At 44.3% G+C, this 21076-nt stretch overlaps 1 protein-coding gene across 8 annotated transcripts in view; it reads right to left on the minus strand.

The window, feature by feature from the left end:
- MRTFB (myocardin related transcription factor B) overlaps nucleotides 1–21076 on the minus strand; it is a 236889-nt gene that overhangs the window by 18862 nt on the left and 196951 nt on the right. For all 8 annotated transcript variants that reach the window (XM_019750669.2, XM_074322643.1, XM_074322642.1 and 5 more), the window contains 4 exons: nucleotides 11323–11460; nucleotides 7790–8040; nucleotides 3198–3330; nucleotides 1401–2450 (listed from right to left, as the gene is read on the minus strand). In XM_019750669.2, coding sequence (XP_019606228.2) covers nucleotides 1401–2450; nucleotides 3198–3330; nucleotides 7790–8040; nucleotides 11323–11460 — 1572 coding nt within the window. The remainder of the gene's footprint in view (nucleotides 1–1400; nucleotides 2451–3197; nucleotides 3331–7789; nucleotides 8041–11322; nucleotides 11461–21076) is intronic.

Consider the following 21076-nt stretch of genomic DNA (forward strand, 5'->3'; position numbering starts at 1 on the left):
GGTCACTTGGGGACAAATCTGAAATAAGATAAACTGTTTACAGATACACACTTCCACTCACCGCCACCTAAATTTGAGCCTCAGCAATTCTAAACCAGAGTTAAACACCAGACAGTTACTTTCATGCTCTTACTGTTCCTTAAGTGGCTCAGATTTTCCTTTGAAAATTTTGGGAAAATAGGAAATAAAAAAAACCACAGCAGGTCTACACCTACTAGGTCACGTGTTGTAATAATTTTGAGAAATGTGTGAGGGTTAACTGTCCAGAGTCCTGCTTTGAAGGACACTCGCTGGAGACAGTCAGCCAGGAGCCAGGCACACAAGCCCAGAAGGAAACGCGGTTCTTCTTCCCAGAACAACTCTAATGGAAGATTTGGACAGAAAAGAACGTTTAGGAAAACTGGATTAAAGAACAGACTGCATTTCACAGACACGCTAAAGATTAAACAAGGGAGTTAGGATTTTTGCGAATGCCTTTGGGTCATGCCTCCTAAACCCAGGGGTTCACTCTGCTGGGAAGGGGGGTCTGGGGGGTCAGGTTGAGCAGCACTGCTCCAAATTGTTTGTTTACTGGGGCCATTTTGTTCAAACCTGCCCGAATCACATCACATGCAAATAGCTTAAGGTCAGGGCACAGGTTATATGGGCCTAAAAGGCAACCTCACCAATGACATCTCTCAGTAACACCCTCCGGCCAGGTTTGGGGCCCGTTTTGCTTAGTGCAGGCATCTTGAGTTAATGGAGTCCTTCCAGAACTGCATTTGGGAGGCAGAATAGAGGAGGGAACGCGGTGGGGCCAGAGGGCCTCGGTGCAAACACGAGGCTGTCCCTGGGCAACCTGCCAAACCCTCAAGGACCTCAGTTTCCTTATCTGCAAATGGGCTTTAACACTAGGATCTTTGGGGGGTGGGCGGATAGATGAAGTAAGCCTTTTAAAGTACTTGGTGCTGTACCATGTGAATAAAAAGGACACAGTGACAGCAGCTATTGACGTTATCATAATGTCATAGGTATTTGAAAATGTCCACCTGTATGATAGTGTCAAAGGTTAACAGGTACAAAATAAAGAAGCGTCCCCGGGGGCGGCTGGTTAGCTCAGCTGGTTAGAGTGCAGTGCTTTTAACACCAAGGTTGCCAGTTCGATCCCTGCATAGGCCAGTGAGCTGCACCCTCCTTAAAGAAAAAAAGAAGCACCCCTTGTTTGTTTTTACTGTATAAAAACAGTGCTGTTCAATTTTTTGAACACCCCCAGTTCCTCTCTCTCTCCCTCCCTCCCTCACACACACACATACACACACACATCTCTGAAGCCTGACTGGCCTGCATCTGCATCTATGGGGAGCCTGGCGTTCCCACTCTCGCAGCTGGCAGGCACAGCACTGAGAAGACGCCCTTCACACCTGCAGTTTGAGGCCGCCCACGGGGAGCTGCACCGACGTGACGCTGGAGCCCTGGATGGACACGGGCAGCAGCAGCTGAGCAGTCTGCGTGGCCAGCAAGGCCTGAGGCTGGGCGACGACGGCAGGTGGCGGCTGGCCCTGGGCACTCACGTAGAACTGCGGGACGATGGTCTGCTGCTCGGCCTGGGCCGCGGGCACCTCCTGCTTGATCACTACAGCGGTTTTGGCACCGAGGGTCTGGCCACCCACAGAGACTGGCGGGGCTGCAGAATGGCTGGCTCCGGGGACAGGGACGGGCTGCCTGGGGCTGGAGCAGTCATTGAGCGAGGACGTCTCATCTTTGACAGAGGAAGCCACAGCACCATGCGCCTCTAACTTACTGACAGAATTCCCTGGGGCGCTGGGTGGGCACTCCAGGGGCCGCGGCGGCTGCTGCTGCCCTCGTTTTTCAACCTCCAGTTGCATTTTCAGAACCTCCACGAGCTTCTGCTCTTGTTCCAGTTTCCTCTTCAGCTCTTCGATCTGCTTCTCTTTCTCCTGCAGCTTGCGGTCCTTCTCAGCTGCATCCAGTTCCAGGCTGGACAGAGTGCTGCTGGTGGGGCTCAGGCTGTCCTCGTTACTCGTCACTCTCAAAGGAGAGGAACACAGGAACTGGGAAGGGGACATCATGGTCAGAATCTCGGTGAAAGTGTCCGCCATGTTGGTGTCCTCGGCACTGAGACTGGACTGCTCAGACGGAGACGGCGAGATTGGCAGAGGCGAACTAACATTTTCCACGTGGGCTGTGCTGCTGCTGCCAGCGGATGGCAATTCTGCCTTGAAAGTGGAGCCTGCGCTAGTCACAGAGCTGTGCAGTGCAGTCACTGGCAGTGCCTTGGTGACTTCTGGGCTGCTGGTGACAACGGCAGATGTGGACACCGCCACAATGCCATCAGCGGCAGCGCTGCTGCTGGTCACTTCCTGGAAGGGTTTCAGGCGCTCGATCAGGTTGGGCTTGGTGCCCGACACCGGAAGCCCCCTCAGCTTCAGCTCCGTCTTCAGTTCCGATACCTGGAAGTACAAACAAATCAGCTCCTGCTCTGGTGTCACAACTTTTTGACAAACCTACAGGACACTTCTGTGACAGAAAAAGGGCACTTACACCTGTCAGACAATCCATATTATTGCACATCTGAAAATGGGACAATTTCTTTTTCTTTTTTAACACACAACTACAGACTGAAGAACTTGAAAAGCTTGTCATAGTAAAGCAAGGGTTTTCAGAGGGTGACTTCCGTTATAACAGCTACATTTACTGAGCAATTACTAGGTACCAGACAGTGTTGGAAGTGCTTTTTCAGTTACACTTCACACGAGGTGTAGATTATTATTATTCCCATTTTACAGATAAGGAGATTGAGGCAGAGAGAGTTCAGTCACTGGTCCAAGCTACCAGACTGCTGAGCTGGGGTAGAAACCCAGAAAGGGTGGCCCTGGAGATCAGGTTTTTTAACTGTTACATGTTCCTGCTTCTCCCAAACTTGGCAATGAGCAAGGAAGAAAAACAATCTGCCTCTGGAGTCAGAACTGGTATGGAGCCAGCATATGGTATGTGTTCAATAAATGCGAGTGATTACTGGCCATTCTAAAGGAAACTTAGTGGACGTAAAAGGAAAGTACCTCTCTAAGGCCTGTCACAGTGTTGGGGGGTGGGGGGTGAATGCCTGTTGAAAACTCGCTACGTCCGCCTGAGAAACCTAGCAGATCATTACATTTCTGGGGTGCTTATGGTGAATAAACTCCCCTGAGAATTATCACCTTTAAGTCGTCCAGGCTAGAAGGCAGGGGTCCTGGCTTTCTCACAGGAGCACATGTGTTCTGTCTGGCTGCGTTTGGTGTCGTATTGTTCAAAGCTGAATTCCCACTGTTGTTATTTTTGTCATTGAGTGGCCTTCAAAAGAAAACGACAATTAGAGTTTATTATAATTTCTGACTTTGACATTGCTTCCACTAAAAATTTGACTGTTAGCTCATATATAGGAAAAAAAACAAAAACAAAACCCCACGGTCATGGATTGGAAAATTCAATATGGTAAAGATGTCAATCAAATTAGATCCCAGGAAAAATACGTGCAGGTTTTGTCTGTTTGCTTGGTAGAGGTTTACAGGGTGATTCTAAGCGTTACATGGAAATGCAGAGGACCAAGAATGGCCATGGCGTCTTTGAAGAAGAAAAGCAAAGCTGGGAGGGTCATGCCACTATATGCCAACATCTACGACAAAGCCAGTTAGCAAGATGGCATGATGCTGGTGCCAGAGCAGGACAGCAGCCCAACGGGAGAGAAAGGGGGATCTGGAAAACAAGAAAGCTTTTAGAAGAAAACTGAGGATACTACCTTCATGGTTTCTTAAGCAGGACAGAAAAAGAACTAACTAAAAGGGACTCCTTTATGAGGGTGAAAAGTCAAGCCACAGGAGAAATATCTGTAACATTTTTCTGACAAAGGCCTCATATCTATAATATACAAAGAAGTCCTGCAAGTCAGTAAAAAAAAGACAGAAAACCCAATGGGAAAATCTTGAACAAGCTATCACAAGAAAATTTGCCCAAATCATCAGTAAATAAGTGACCAAAGTCTTCACCTCAGCAGGTGTAAGGAAAACGAAAATCACAACAGAACAGCCTGCACACCCAGAAGGATCGCTGCTGCAATGGGCGAGACTGACCATACCAAGTACTTGGAGCAGCCAGAGCTCGCAGACCCCACGGGACACACTTTGGAGAATTCATAGCATCTACTAAACAAAAGCCCAGCAATTCCATTCCTAGGCAGACCCCTGACAAAGACACCTGGCAGCCAAAAGACGCAGTCTAGAACTTGATTATGGCATCCTCCATAACATCCCCAACTGAAAGGAGCCCAGCTGTCCATCAAGAGGATGATGGGTGGAGAAGGCAATAAAGACTGACCGCTGCTAGCTGCACCAATAAAGATGCGTCTCACAAACAACGTGGAGCAAGGAGCCAGACACACACGTGTACTGTGGGGTTGCATTTATATAATGTCAGTCGGTAGCAGGCAAAATCATCTGTGGGACAGACGTCGGCATGGTCACCCAGAGGGGACGCAACAGGCGCTTTCACGTACTGGGAATGTTCCGTTCTTTGATTTAGGTGGTAGTTACACGGGGTGGCTTACTTTGGCATCAGTTTTCACTTATGATTTTATGGGCTTCTCTGTATGTAAGTTACACTTCATTATTTAAAAAATGTTGGTGAACTAGTTGTGAAGGTCCAAAGTTAGGTGCTTTCGTACTAATTTCCCTAAACCCCTTTCCATGTCACCCCCACCCCCAACCCCACTTTCTGACGCGACACTCCTGGCAATGGTGGCATTTCCTTTTCTGGCGGTTGACACCTATTAAAGAAAGGTGAAACAATGGCTGACACTGTACAGCCAATTCCGTTGCAGCCTCAGGCTTTGTCATCATGTAAGCCTTGGTACTGAAGCCAGACCGACTCAGTTCCACATCCTGAAATAGGGTCTGAGGTGGGAAGCTCAGAGGTGAGGATGACCTGGGTGAGTTTTATGGAGCCTGTGTTTGAAACCAGTTCTGGCCTTGTCACTGCTAACTCATCACATTCATTCAACCTGCCTGAAATTTTGTTCAGGTTAACTATTGGAAATGAAGTTTCTTGGATTTTGGATGAAATGACAAATATGTTCGTATCATTGTTTTCCTTTCTAAAAATTCAATTTGTAAATCTTTTTCACTATGAAAACATTTTATTTCTAAGTTTCTCAACCTGATATTCATTATTGTCCCAACCAGGAACCTTTGTAGACACTTTTTTCCTAAACACTCTCCCTATGAGATTTTAATACCATAGACATACTGCACATGTATGTACTGTATGTGTCTTTAATAAATGTGTTGTATTCAATAAATCATGTAAGAATGCATGATTTCAGTTAATTATTCTATTCATGGTCTTTTTGGTTGCGATTCTACAATACTGTTACTGATGCACAGTTCAGTGTTTAATTCAACCTTTAAAATAACAAATATGTTGATCTATTTTTCCCCCAAATCAAGAGAAAGGAGGGGTGGCTGACGAATGTGATCACCTATATATGAGAAACCTGAAGCTGGGACCCAGAGTGGCCTCCAGGGCCCTCCAGCCAGTGGCCACACTGGGGCTACAGTCCCGTGTCTTCGGGCTCTTGCCCTCTCCCTGGTACCAAAGGGCTGTGAGCAGAAAAACCCCTGCTGCGGGCACTACTGGACTTCCACATTTAGTTTCTTGCAATGAATTTTGGTAAAAATAAAGTGTGTTAGAAAACAACATCTCCATTTTTAGGACCTGGAAATTAAACAGAACTGATGTTCAGTGTTTGGTAAAATCATCCTGCAAACTAAGTGATCCTTGCTTGTGCTGGTTCCTGGGTCTTTTCCTTGGGTGGGTGCTTGGTCCCTTTGGTGGTGGGAGTGTCTGAGGGGGGAGGGGACCGAAGCCTTGATGGAGAGACGAAGAACTGTAAGGAGTTCGGGACCCCACACCTCGGGTGCATCCTTCCCATCTACAGAGTCGGCCCCACACAGCCCGGTTCCTTCATACAGGAGAGACTGTTTCATAGACAGCACCAAAACAACCCTTCCGGGGGCTTTCAGTTTAACAATTTCCTCATCTGGGAATGTGCTCAACAGCATCCGTCTTCCTAGAGTCACTGCAGGGATGGACGGTGATGACATGCAGTGTTGAGCACAGCGCTCGGAGCGCCCGAAGGAGGCCAGTAAACGTGAGCCGCACCATCACCACCGGTGCCAGCCAGCGCAGCGCAGGGCAGTGGGATGCCTCCCAGGGCCGGGAGAGGCGGTAGAGCAGCGGCCCTTTGTCTCTGATGCGCTCCCAGTTCTCTTTGGCCTTCCCTGGTCCCCTTCCAATGTCAACAGCTCTCTCAGGCCGGCTCGCTCTTAAAATAATAACATGCTCTAAAAATTCTTCCTTCCTTCATGTCTGTGTCCTGATGTTTTAGATTTAAGTGCTTCACAGTAAGGTCTGAATGACTAATCCATCCAATCTTCTTGAGATATTTAGTTCTTGAAAGAAGCAAGTCAACTGATAACCATTAGCATATGAGGAGATATTTCTTACAGAGAAGGTTTTTAGGGGGTCTTCACTGTTTTCTACCCTGTGGAGGAATGCTGAGCCTACATGGAGAAAACAGAAGCAAAGTCTCTCTAGATCACATGATTAGAGAGAATAATTTTTCCTTGTAATGAGATTTGATTTTTTTCTAGAGGTTCTTTTATCAAGTTGAATGTAAATATCCCTTTCTCCCGAAAAGTGAACAAAATGAAGGACATTTTTATCTGTTTCCCAGAAAAGGCATATTGAGGATGTATATATAGAAGTTTCCTTTATTATGTAATTAAAACAAGCTAAGCTGTCTTGCTATGAATTCAGTCTCAGAAACTGTGAGAACTGCCTCCCTCTGTCCCTCCCAACTGGGCTCAAACTCTGGAAACAAGCTCCTGTGCCACCGCCGTTGGTTACCGCGCCCGACTGCCTGCCTTGGAACGCCTGTCCTCTGCCCCTTCACTTCCATTATCAGTGCCCTTCCATCTTCTCGCATCAACTTGACTGCAGAATTTCTAACTGGTTTTCCCGTTTCCAGGCTCCCCTCCAGTACTGGACTCAAACTGTTCTTTCTTGGTTTTGATTTCACCAGGTCACTGCGGCCTCTGAAACACCCACCCCGTCAGGATAAGCGTCTGCTCACCTTCAGGGTCCGCCGGACACTGGCTTCACTTTTCTAAAAGTTAACCGTATTTGTTATTTAACAGGGCACTTTGCCCACCATCCTGCAAACAGGCATTGCTACGCCTGCCTGGCTGCTTGTGCTCACATCACTGCCCTTCTGCTTGGAGGGGCCCGTCCCAACTTGGAGGCTCTTTCCCACATACGCATCCTGTCTTTTTCATAAAGCTCTCCTTGACCACTCCAGCTTATCTGCTCGTTTTAAAAAAACCGTTTGTATCAGGTTTTATACTTATGGTTTTCTCACAGCATTTAATACTGCCCGAGTAAATGATAGGCAAATCTTTCCTGAGTGAATAACTGAAAAGTCACTTCTAACTTGAAAAGTCCAGACAAAACTACTCTGGAGGACAAACGCTGGGCTGGCACACAGGCCACTCTCCCACTGCGTGAGAAGCTCTGATGACAACGAAATGAAAAGAATCACTGAACACAAATCCATCACAACATCCCACGTTCAGTGACTAGTGGTTCCTCTTAAAGAACCACGGTGGTGCGGTCTCCCCCCGCCCCCACCGCACGGAGCCAGCCCCGCCCACAAGGAGCCCTGGCCAGGCCCCGCCCCCGCAGGCCCCGCCCCCCGTACTTGAGTGGCGCGGGCAGGATGGTCTGGTAGTTGTAGTGTTGCTGCTGCTGCTGGCTCAGGATCTGCAGCTGCAGGAAGAGCTGCTGCTGCTGGAGCAGGCGCGCGTAGTTGGAGTCCAGCGGCGGCTCGCTCTTCTCGCCTTTCTGGTCGGGTGGAATGTACTGGTGGTACTTCAGCTTCTTCACCCGGGGCTTGGGGTCTTTGCACTTTTTGCTGCGGTGCTTGTCGTTCGGATTCTTGGGGTGGCTTTGCTATTTGCGAGAAAAAGGAGACAACACTGTAAGAGATGCCGCCACCGCACGCGCGCAATCGGTCCCACTGCGCCTCGGCGGTTTGCAATGAGATAGCTGTGCGCCTTGGGAACCAGTAGAGCCACCCTGGAAAGCACTATACTAGACACATTTCATGAGCCAGGAAAGCATCCGCATGTGCCCGTGACTAAGAAATCTTGCTCCTAAGAACTTATTTCACCTGCTGCCGTGCTCCCTTAGCCTGAGGGCCAGAAGCTCAGCTCTGCATTATCTATTCAAGTCCAGCAGACATTCACTTTGCGGCTCCTTGTGTGGACACACTGCTGGGTGCCTACGGATATTATCTCCTAGTGAAAAACAGGTTGTATACTACATATTCAATAGGAAAAAGATTAGGTATATATCACTATAACTATGTAATGTTTTATAATCATTAAAAACTCTATGGAGAATATGCAAAACCAGAAAAAGGCTTCTAATGAGAATAAAGCAGCATGTACAGCCATGTGTTTCTGTGGAAAATACACAAAAAAGAAAATAGTAATGTGAAGACGAATTTTTTTAAATTTTTCAAAAATACTACATTTTTTTCAAAGTGGGGTGTGAGACCCCTACTTATGATTAAGAATTAGATGGCTTTTTCCTGAGTTCTTTTCTTGTCAATTTATTAGTTGTCACATCACTTTCTACTTTTTAGTTATTCATATTATAACTTCATCTGGAAAAAAAAGTCCACCAGCAAAACAAAACAAGGTATAGGAAATTATTCCTAAGCTGCTTTAGGTAAAATATTCAAGACAACTCTGAGAAGTACTAAATTAAATATAGTTACAGAGGGGGCCAAAAAATGCATACACATTTTAAGAAAGGAAAAAACGGTATTAAAATTATGCTTTTGGTAACCACTTTGAGCGCCTCTTATAATTGTAGAAGTTAAACGTATTCATCTCGTTACAATTTTAATACCGTTTTTTCCTTTCTTAAAATGCGTATACATTTTTTTGGCATCCTCTGTACTGGTGTGATGTTACATGTGTTCACATTCGAAGAATTAGGACATTTCAAAAACAATCCCCCAGAAAACAAAGAAGAAAATAAAAATCGCCATATTCTACAGAGCAGAGATTGTCACTGTTAATGTCTACTTTTTACCCCTTGGCCATCTCTGTTCAGTCATACTGGCTTCCTTGTTCCGTGACTTCCGGTTTTCTTCCCACAGACAACCTCATGGCAACTCTCTCACCTTTCAGATCTCTGCCCCATGTCCTCGGCTTCTTTTGCCTGAGCCCTCTAGTTGAAGTAAATGTCTCCTCCTGTCTCCCCAGCAACCCCTAATCTCACTTTATTCTGCACCACCCACTCCCTCTGTTTTGTCCTGTTTACCTCCCAGTCCTAATCGAGGTGGGGGGTGCTTTGTGATCTTTTCGTCACTGTGTTGTTTGCTCCTCGTGCCCAGAACAGCCTGGCACAAAGGTGCTCAATACGTATCTGCTGAATAAATGAATGATGAATTTGTATGCTATTTAGAAATCACTTGGATTATCAGGCACTTAAAATACATCACAATGTCAGACAATATTCTTACCTGCTAAAAATCCTCCTGCGTGCTCACAATATTAATCAATTCCCTGTCACCTGCTTATTTTGTTACCAAGACATTTTATTTCTAGTCTTTTCAAACTGATCATAACAACAGATGGGGTGTGGGTTAAGGAGGTTTGACTGTTATTGTTATGTGATGACAGAGAGACCCAGCCACAATCAGAAAGGGACCTGTTGAAGAGGGAGGGCACATAAGCACAAGAACCAATATTCCTCAGACCAAATCCGCTGTGGCCTATTAGCCAGCACATGACTGTTCTCTCGGGAAGTGAGGGTGGGAAACAGCTCTCCTCACAGAAGGACCCTGATACGTGCCTGTCCTCTGCTGCCACAGTCCTAGGGCTCCCCACCTGAGCCAGCGTCCCACAGTCTGAAGCGGTGCCAGCTGCCCTAGAACCAAGGCAGACACCCGTGAAGAGCAGAGTGTCAGGGACCAGGAGAGGCCGAGAACAAATATTCAGTATCTGCAGGGAAAGATGGGGTGGCGTCCAAACCCTCTTTGCGCCATTAGTGGTCCCTGCTTGGGGATGTGGGAAGAGGACAGAAGAGCTGATTTGACTGGCACAGTTGCCAGTTGCCACCTCTGGAATTTGTGGCACCAACACTAAGTGATGGAAGATGGTGAAATGCCCTCTGCCCTGATGCCACATATACTTGGCCACACTGACAGAGAGCCTGTTATAGAAAGAGAGCCATCTCTCCAGGAAGGTCAAGGGCAAGGACCAGCGCAGGGGACAGGAGGTGAGGACTGGGCACCAGGCTGACCGCCTCCGCAGCGTCCTGTAGCGGGTAAGCCCAGGAGGCGGCACGAAGGGCGGCCTGGAATTCAGGAGGCTGGTCTGTCCTGGCTTCGTCACTGCTTCACTTCTTTGGGCCTCAGTCTCCTCATCTGAATGGTGCGGGTCAGCTAGCTCTCTAATGTCCTTTTTTAGTTCCAAATGTTTGAGGTCTGTATTCTGCTAGTTTTGGCAAAAGCCACACCTGACAAGATTCAACTATTCTTCAGTTTATTCCCCCCACCCCCTTCATTTAGCAGTTCTAAATACAAAACACTTGAAAAATGTACTATATATTAAAATTTTTAATCTTCCTTGGGATTTATTCTAACCGAATAATTTTGACCAAGTAAAATGCAGGGAACAGTGCCACAGATCTGCAGCTTATCTGAAGAACAAGCTAAGCTTCATTGGGCCAAATCTGCTAAATCACAAAAACATATTTGCTTCTCTAAAACCTTTAACCTATCGAGTAATATATCTGGAATAGCACTGCGTTTGACCTTGTGTACAAAGCCCCAAATCATGTAACCACTAAAGACATCTGTTGGTGAGAGTCATGCTTCACATGCTGTGTTATGGCAGCGCCACCTTCCTCTGTCCCCCGTGCTGTGTCTCGGTGGCCTGGACGAGGCAGAATGGTCCCAAAGGCCCTCTGCGCTGCTCCAAAGTTTCACACAGACTACCTTGTGTGCTCTTCTGTGACTACAGAACAACAGGTCATTTGTTGAAGGTGGCAGTTTCAAATTGTAAGACCTGGTCTACAAGTCCTCCCGGGGTTTTGTTTTCAGGCTTCAGGCTACAAGGCAGGTGTGCGAGGCGGACACATGCCTTTGTCCCTGTGCACAGGGCTACAGACGACAGACACAGTACAGACAGTCCTGCGTGTGTGCGGGGTACCCACCTTCACCAGTGCTGGCCCAGGCTTTGCTGAGGACACAGTGTTTGTGGGGAGCACAGGAGCTGTGGACCTTGGGGGGGGCTGATCCGCAGGAGTGGGCGTTTTCAAGAATTCAGGAACTGCTGGGGACACTGAAGTAAACTGGTGGAAAAGGCAGAAAGGGAACAAGTCTGTGAAATCAATGACAGTAAAAATAGGAAAACCAGAATTATAAGAGAACGACCTCATTTTTCTTTTTTTCTTTTAAGTCCACTAGAAAAGAAACAAAAGAAAAGCATACTATTACGTCTGAGACCCAGATGGAGGAAGAACATGCATCACCCTGGTGAGCCAATTATTTAGTCTTTGCCCCAAGAGCAACGAGAAGCTAAAGCTAAATAAGGCTGAACTGTACAAGTGTTTTCTCAGAAATACGGTCAGAACCACCCTTTTTTGGCAGAAACGACATCCACGGCTCTTGTAAAAATGTTCAAAACAGTACACGGTATTCATAGGTTTTCCTGCCACGCAGGTCATGCTAATCTGGCCTAATTCAAGTGCTCGGGCAGCGGCCCCACGAACCCCCCGTCAGGGAGGAAGGCCCCACTCCTGCCCCGTGGCTGGGGCTCCCCCTGCAAACCCGACTGGTCCTCTTGTTAACCTCTTCTCATTTCCTGCAATGGGATACATTCTGGGAAGACGGATCTGTGTCACTGACTGTCCCCTCACATTAAAGCAAGAAAGAAGTCAGTGTGTCACCTGGAGCCAGATAAGCCATTTCTGAGCCTCAGCCTGGAGTCTACATGAACACAGGAGCTCCAGAGGCTGGTGAGCTTCCTGCCAACCACCTCCCCACCTCCCCACTGGCCGCCTGCTTTAAGTAGATTTCAGGTATTCATTAACTGGAAAGAGATCCCACTATTACAAGACATCAGTTAAATGCCACCTATTGATGACTACTTGGACGTGCTATTGCCAGCCTTATCTTAAGGAAAAAATGCCTTCCTTTATCACTGTCACTTCCCCGAACAACTCTTTAATTCATTACAACCATCAAAATCAGCTCTCCTGTTGAAGTATTTGGGTTTAAAAATAGCAAACAGTATTTTCCCTCCTGAAAATAAATGACCTGAAAAGTCAGAGGGCTATTAGCAGCAAGAAATATGAAGCTTGGCGCGTCCTAGTTACTCAATAAATATTTGTTTAATGGGTGAATGGGAATTCTTTGTGGCTTTACTCATGCTGGGTCACACTCGCGAGCCCGCTGAGACTGTGAGTATGCGAGTGAGTGTGCAATTAATTGTGCGTGCCCATGGCGGCTCTCATCCTGAGGTTTGTTTTCATTCTGCCATGGATTTCAGCTCTTCAGTAATGATCAGCAACCGTAAGTGCTAACAATGTAAAAGACTTGACCTTTTAACGATGGCTATCCTCCATTTCATTTTCGAACAGAACGGAAAGGACTTATCCAACAGTTTGGACACCTGTGTTCCAGCAGACTTCCACCCCAGATGGCTCCTCAGTGAACCTCTGACAGGAAGTGGAAGATGACAGCCAGCTGATCACTGCTTTAAGGGACAGGGTTTTATGTTACTTGTTTTCCTTTCACTTAGCACATTCGGGGACATGGGGATACTTATCTCTGGGATAATTTTCACACAAGGGAAACATTCCTTGGCTATTAAATAATTGGCATATGAAATAGAATCAGGTATTTGAATTTTGAAATATATATTTCCTTGCAGATAAATTCTACTAACCTGGCAAGCTACTTTACCAGTCCAGCCCCACTGACTGATATGATGGTGATGACACATTTGAGAGCAGTGTTAATAATCTGAAAAATAACCCAGGAACATGAATGTGCTATCAATTGTGAAATTTATGAAAATGTTTTGCCTGTAATTCTAGACCCTGCCTAGCTGACCTCAGCCTTAATTACTGATATCCCCATCTTAATAGCTCTTTTGGTATTTCTGTGTGACTTTGCTACCCAGAAAACCACAGACTCCAGGATAACACAAGAATAACTCAACTGAGATACAGTGATTAACTTTACCTAATGTAACGGTTAAAAAGGGAGAAGTATCTAAAGCCTTCTTTACATTTTGCAGCCTTTTTTCCTGTGCCTTAGAAAGGACCTCCCCCAAAACCTTGGATCATATCTAGATGTTAGAATCCTAGTGGTTAGAGTCCCCCCACCCCCAAATCTAAATATTAATGCTTTTGAAATTACAGTATTTGAAAAAGGATTAAAAGAATATCCAAGCCATAGAGGTGACTACACTTATTTTGTTTCATAGTATGCGATATGTTAAAATCTTTTAAAAAAAAATCGTTAAATATCTTTAAATCACCACCAAACTTGCTTACATTATGTACTATCAAAATTTAACCTCAAAATGATTCAGAATCTCTTCTGCAAAAAAAACACAAAAACCCACAAAAAACAAAAAAGCCAAAAACTTTGCTTTGTTTAACTGCATCTGAGAGCTATTATCATCCTAAGTTAGCGGTCTCATGACCGCCAGTTCTTGTTATCATAACATACAAAATATCAGAGAAACACTTGTTTTATGATGGATATTTATGTATTAAATAAAATTAAAAGAAAGCACTTCCAATCTTAAAGACTTTCCTCTTATTAGATATTGTTATGGGAAAGTCCTGTGACAAAAGAAGCGGATGACAGAGAAAATGTTTAAGCTGATTTAAAGTTATGTAACATTTCAGGTGTCTGCACTGGTTCGTTCTGGAAAGATGACACACTTGCCCAGGACCAATCAACGTCCTCTGGTAAGTTTCTTTTCCACTAGAATTTCTTTATGCAATTCAGAGGGACAGAAACTACGTATTTAAAAACACTGCTTTTTTTTGTTCTGTAGATTTAAAAATTCATAATAAATGTGTTTTTAATTTAGGATGCAGCAGAGATCTTAATTAAGATGGCAAAATGCAAATAAGAAATTCAAATTACAATTATTCTTTAAATATTGTTTCCATATTCCAATCCCCAGACAAACAAAATGAACACTAGTCAATGAATGAGTTGAATACAAATAAAAAACATATGCTTTGTGCATTTAATAGATGGATATTTTCTGTAAAAGTCAAGCTTTGTTAAAACATATCACCTAGAACTGACCACTTGTTCCTATAATATATAGTTATAAGTTTAAACATTTCATTTTTAGAACAAGTCACTGAACATTAAAAGTGAATTAAATGACCCATCAGCACAACAGTTAGTGGACATTTACCTGATTATTAGTAAGGACTTGCACACACCTCGCATTTAAAAAATCTATTTTAAAAAATTGTGGTAAAACACGTAACATAAAATTTACCACTTAAACCATTTAAAGCGCATAGTTCCAAGAACTTAAGCACACCTGCATTGTTCTGCAACCATCACCACCATCCTTCTTCATTTGCTGGTGGCTATCCAGTTTTCTCAACATCATTTTTTGAAAAGACCATCCTTTCCCCATTGAGTGACCTTGGTACCTTTGTCAAAAATCATTTAATCATATAAAAGAAGATTTATTTCTGGGCTCTCTATTCTATTCCATTTCTCTCTCTCTGTCTTTATGCCAGAACCACACTGTTTTGATTATTGTAGCTCTTTGGTACATTTTGAAATCAGGAAATGTGACACCTCCAACTTTGTTTTTGTTTAAGAATGTTTTGGCTATCTGGGGTCCCTTGAGATTCCATGTGAATTTTAGGATGAATTTTTGTACTTCTGCAAAAAATTTGCATTGGGATGTTGATAGACTAGCACTGAACCTGTCGATTGCTTTGTGTAGTACTGACCTCTCAATTAAGTCTAATCCTTGAACACGGGATACCTTTCATGTTTTTGGCTGATTTTCTGTAGTGACTCCTTTCTCATTTCCTTTGTGCGTATTCTATAGATATGTCCTTTGTGGTTACCATGGGGATTATATATAACATCCTAAAGCTATGACTGCTACCTTCTATTGATACCAACTTGAGTTACACACAAAACTACTTTACAGCTACGTCCCTCCACTTTATATTACAGATGTCACAAATTATATCTTTATATACTGTGTGGCCATTAATATAGTTATAATTCTTTTGTGCATTGGTTGCTTAAACCCTGTAGAAAACAAAAGAAGATCTGCAAACGAACTCACACCCCAGTGTCTGTGGGCCTCGTTCCCTCCACACTTCCACGTGCCACACTTCCTGCCACTCCCGTCCACGGCCTCACAGCCAAACCATGTGCTTTTCCCTGAGTTCTGAGTCAGAGAAGACAGAAACCAGGCCCTCGGGCAGCCCACAGACAGGACGGAATGCTGCTAACAAGTGCTGCTGGGCTCCCTCTGTCCTGAGGGAGGGAGCCGGGTACTGGGCCGCTTCTTTCTGACTGTGCCCTGGGGGAGGAGGTGAGCGAGGGTGGCATGTTCTCGACCCGCCTGAAGGTGGCTGGGTGTCCATGTGGTTGGTATAGTCTGCTGACTGGTTTCCAGAGCTCTTACAAAGTTATTTCAGTCAGTCTGTAGTTTATTTAATGTTTCTGCGGGAGAGCAAGGGCCTGGGCCTTCCTGCATTAGCTTCCAAAGTGAGATTTTCTGTCACTTGTGAGACAGTGTTAAGCATGCAAATACATGCACAAAAATCTAAAATGTGAGTCTGTTTATTTAGTGCTAATTTTTAATATTTCGATTAATGACCAATACTGCAACAACGAAAAACGCTACAAAGCTGCAAGGTGATTAGTCACTTAAAATGTCACCAATCTAACCACTAATGAACCTGTTACTTTGGGTGGTAAGTTCACAGAAGGATCAACATAAAAATTTCGTTAATACTTAACACAACTTTGGAAACACTCAATGTCCACCTCATTTAAGTACAGTCCCTTTTATAAAGTTGTCCATATTATTTATTATATCCTGCCGAATCATACCGAATGTCTGTTACCACCTTGGTGTGACCCTGTTGGGGACTCACCAGTTAGTTAAAGTGACCATGAGGGGCCAGAATGTGGAAGCACACCAAGTATTAGAATTACTGTTATTCATTTTTGGTAACTGAGTTTTGATACTGGACTAGACTGTACAGGAGAGGAAATAATGTCATGCATGTATTTCTTGGATGAGACAAACCAGAACTGTCACGGGGACTCATAACAGGATGACACCAGGTAATGTGTTAGACACTAGTCTTCCGAAAAATCTCAAACTGTTGGCCTGATAAGAAGTCGTTAGTTTAAACCCTGTGTGGGCCACATAGGTGCCCACACTTCCTGACATCTGCCCCAGGAGATGCACGGATGCACGGAGGACATGGAGCTCAGTGCTGGCTCGTTAGGTGCTCGGCAAGCGTTGGCCGTTATTCCTTATCATTGTCTCTACTGCATTCGATAAACATTTCTTTATTTACAGATAAATGGAAAAGGCCCGCTGTGCATAATGCACTACCTTTGGCCCTTCCCATACTGGTCACAGGAAGTTAAGAATTGGGATGGAAGACAACTTCACAGCTAACGCTGGAAACCAACTCAGATCTAAGCGTGAATAGCGGCAGAGTCTCCCCCCCCTTTTTTTTCTGTTGCGGTTCATTTATTTTGTCCTTTAGATTCCACAAATAAGTGAGAGCATATGGTATTTGTCTTTCTCTGTCTGACTTATTTCACTTAGCATAATACCCTCTAGCTCCATCCATGTTGCAAATGGTGAGATTTTATTCTTTTTATGGCTGAGTAACATTCCATTTTATATACATACCACCTCTTCTTTATCCAGTCTTCTGTTGATGGACATTTGGGTTGCTTTCATATCTTTTTTTTTTAAATTTAATTTCAGGTGCACAAGACAAAGTACTACTTAGACGTTTATCATTTATATCCCTCACACTGTGTGAACCCCCCTCCCCCCATCCACTATCCCTCTGACATCACACACAGCCATTACGTTTCCACGGTCTCTATTCCTAATGCTGTACTCCACTTCTTGTAAGTATGTACATACATATATATACACATATATGTGTATATATGTGTGTGTGTGTATATATATATAAAATTACAGTTGACATTCATTATTGTTCAGTTTCAGCTTCAGGCATCTACATCATCCCTGAGGGGGCGGCAGAGTCCTCTTGACACTTGGCTATAAAAGGCATAGCTAAAGGGGTAACAATAGAAATTACTACAGTCTGTATCTCTGCTACCTTACTCAGGATTTCATCGCTGAGTGTTTCTAATAAGTTAGTTTAATTCTGGTTATCTATATATGGGTGCATGGCTGGCCGACTAGACCTTGCTCATTTTCTTTGTTAGCTTAAACCCAAGGTCTCTATATTATAAGTTGGCTGAAGGTTGTCTACCTGAAAGTTGCTTGATACAATGGGAAAAATAGATAGTAGATAATTTACCAAATTCTCCTGAGCCTGTCTTCCGGAAAATGTGCAGAGTAACTGACCAACAATGTTCCTTTCAGCGCAACTTTGAATTCAGCACAGGCTCTGTTCTTGTAGCCCAGGCTTGAAAATTAACACAGATCCTGTCAGATCACAGGATAAATATCTGTGTGTTTATCATATTAATAAGTGATTAATTAAGCGGCTTAGGAAATTGCTCAGAGGAAAGTCTTCAGATTAACAGCACCAGTGCAAGGGCTCCTGGCCCCCCTGCGGCTGCTGTCCTTGATTTCCTACAGCTTCTCACTGTTCGTGCATAAAGGAAGCCGAGCTACAATACGTGATGTGTGTTCCATTAATATTTTGCCCAATTTCTTTCCAGCTGTACTTTGATCAGAACTCAAAAGACAAAAGAGCCCAAGGAAAAGCAGTTTTAGTCTCTTATAGGCCACACAGAAATATATTTTTTTCACCATTACAATTTACATTTTGAAGGGAGGACGTGGTGGTCTATTGCACTGTCCACATTGCAAGGTCATTAGCATTTTAGCTCTGCGACTGCAAGACAAGTGCTTGGAAAAATCTTTTGTTTCCTAGATATTAGGTGTTAATTTTTTTTTTTTTTGGTAGGGGATGTTTCTTTTATTTGCATACTTCCCTGTAGGACTTAATCCCCTGGTATCTGTGCATTCTGAAAAGAATTAGGAGACTCTGTGTCCTAAGACGTTTTGGAATAAGCAAAGCATTAAGAAATCTTGAGCCTAATTTCCTCTCAACTAATTATCTGTAAATATAATTTTTAAAGAACCTAAAGGAAATTCCCTACACTGCTTTGAACTATACATTAGTCCAAGTATTTAAAGAACTGAACAGGGAAATGAGAAGAATGTATTTAAGCCATAGGATTAAACATGCAGCATGAAATGATTAATCAACAAATGAGAAAAACTTGGGTCAGGTAAATAGGGAGCGAGGTGAAATCTATGGCAGAGCCACGGGGAGTGTGGTCTGTAGACCTCTGTTACCTGTCTGCGACAAGCACAGGAACTCTTACGGAAATCTGATGGTACCCCACAATTTTTATTGTATTTTACAAGAGGATTAGCCCACTATGCACTGGAAATCAAACAACCCATATAAACAACACACACACACTCGTCCTCCCTTACAGGCAATGTGAGAACCACGTCTATAGTAACTAACTTCACCATCCAACCCTTAAACCAGGTGTCCATTTTAAAGATTAAAAACTAAGAATCTCAAAGAATACCCAAAATACAAGACATTTATGTCTCTCTTTTATTATCTTTGCTTTGTAAGGACTATTTTAATAATAGTGATGAGACTGACTTTTCGGAGGTGGAGGTTCAATAATTCTAAAGCAGGAAAAAATAAATCGCAGAGGATTTTTCATTCATTAAAGCAATAGCACTTGTTGTGTGTTGGACCCCGTGTGTTTGGTATGAAGTTACCAAGATAAAATGAAGGGACATCCCTGCCCTCTGGAAACTTGATGTCTGATGAGAAGCAATGTTTTCAGGTACTTTCCCCTTGAACTACAAATGTGAAAGTATTATATTTAGGGATATATATATATATATATTTTATATCAAGTGAGATGCCTGGACAAATTCTATAAACAAACACTAGAACAGTGAAAATAATTAAAGTACAAACTTTGCCAAAATGAAACCTAATTATCACTTCTGGATAACACAAAAATCTAAAAGATTTTACAGGCATCATAAAGTTTGCCTCTGTAGTTGATTAAAAAAACAAAAAGGGGCCGGCCCGGTGGCTCAGGCGGTTGGAGCTCCATGCTCCTAACTCCAAAGGCTGCTGGTTCGATTCCCCCATAGGCCAGTGGGCTCTCAACCACAAGGTTGCTAGTTCGATTCCTTGAGTCCCACAAGGGATGGTGGGCAGCACCCTCTGCAACTAAGATTGGCCCATATGGCTCAGTTGGTTGGAGCGCGTCCTCTCAACTACAAGGTTGCCGGTTCGACTCCCGCAAGGGATGGTGGGCTGTGCCCCCTGCAACTAGTAATGGCAACTGGACCTGGAGCTGAGCTGCGCCCTCCACAACTAAGACTCAAAGGACAACAACTTGAAGCTGAATGGCACCCTCCACAACTAAGATTGAAAGGACAACAACTTGACTTGGAAAAAAGTCCTGGAAGTACACACTGTTCCCCAATAAAGTCCTGTTCCCCTTCCCCAATGTAATCTTTAAAAAAAAGAAGAAAAAAAAACCACACAGAAAAACAAACAAAAGCCTACAACAATCCTACTTAAGGATTATCTTTCTTCCATATCAATATAGCACAGTTAACAGAAAGATGTTTCTTTAATTGCATGAATAAAAGTATAGTAAGACTTTGTCCGATTCCTTACTTATAAATATGAAAACATGCAACTCAAGGGAATTTTATGAAGGACACAATTTAAGAAAGCCTCGAGGTACTTGGCACAGGAATTACGTGCCAGGTCAAGCTGAGGGAACCAGCTCTGCTTCTAGATTCTCTGACTTATTTGAAGGTCTCAGTAAGGAGGGTCCCATTCCCTAAAGTGGGGCTTCCCCACAGGCCTGGTGACAGGTCGGAGCCGAGTGGCAGTGGTCTGCACTCAGACAGGACAGGTGCTGCAGCAACACTGGTGTGTTAGCAAAACTAACGTCATGCTCAGTAAAGACCCGAGTCTCAGTGTGTGTTGCACTGATGACAAATAGACCATATTTATTCTTTAAGAAATACTGCTATTCCTTTTTTCCTTCACAGAATTCTGGAATGTCAGCCCACTGGGTGTGACTGCCTCTGGTTAAAGCTTCTCACTTATGAACTTAGCTGGAGACCAAGTTTCGTGAGCAAAGTAAAAACCCCAACAGTGCAAGCAATGCTGGGACAAGGAGCATGCCATCTCCTACAGGTGGTGGTGTCATGGAGCCATCACTAGGTGGACAGTGACAAGGTCTGTGTTACTACTAGCCAAGGCCATGCTAACAGCTGTCTGATACCCTGACCCACTCAGCCAGAAGCAGAGAGCAGGCAGCCCCTGTGGATAAGTACAGCTGTTTTCTATGGTATTTACTCGCATACTTGACATTCTCCTTAGCCCTATTTTTACAGCTCAAAACCAGGGTGCAGCAAACGTGAGAATACAGGAGGGGCTGGTCTCCCTCGCCCTCCCTTTCTGCCTGAGACCTCAGGCCACGGGCTGGTCACTGACGCCCCTCCTTCTGCCAGGCCAGGTTCCAGCAGAGCCCCGGGGTTAGTCACTGTTGCCATGTAAGCTTCAACAGGACAATATGAGCTGTCACTACCCACACTACCTTTGATGAACTCAAGATGGAGAGGCTCTACTCTCAGACGGAGGGACACAAACACAC

The sequence above is a fragment of the Rhinolophus sinicus genome, linkage group LG18 (assembly GCF_036562045.2).
Source record: "Rhinolophus sinicus isolate RSC01 linkage group LG18, ASM3656204v1, whole genome shotgun sequence".
NCBI lineage: Eukaryota > Metazoa > Chordata > Mammalia > Chiroptera > Rhinolophidae > Rhinolophus > Rhinolophus sinicus.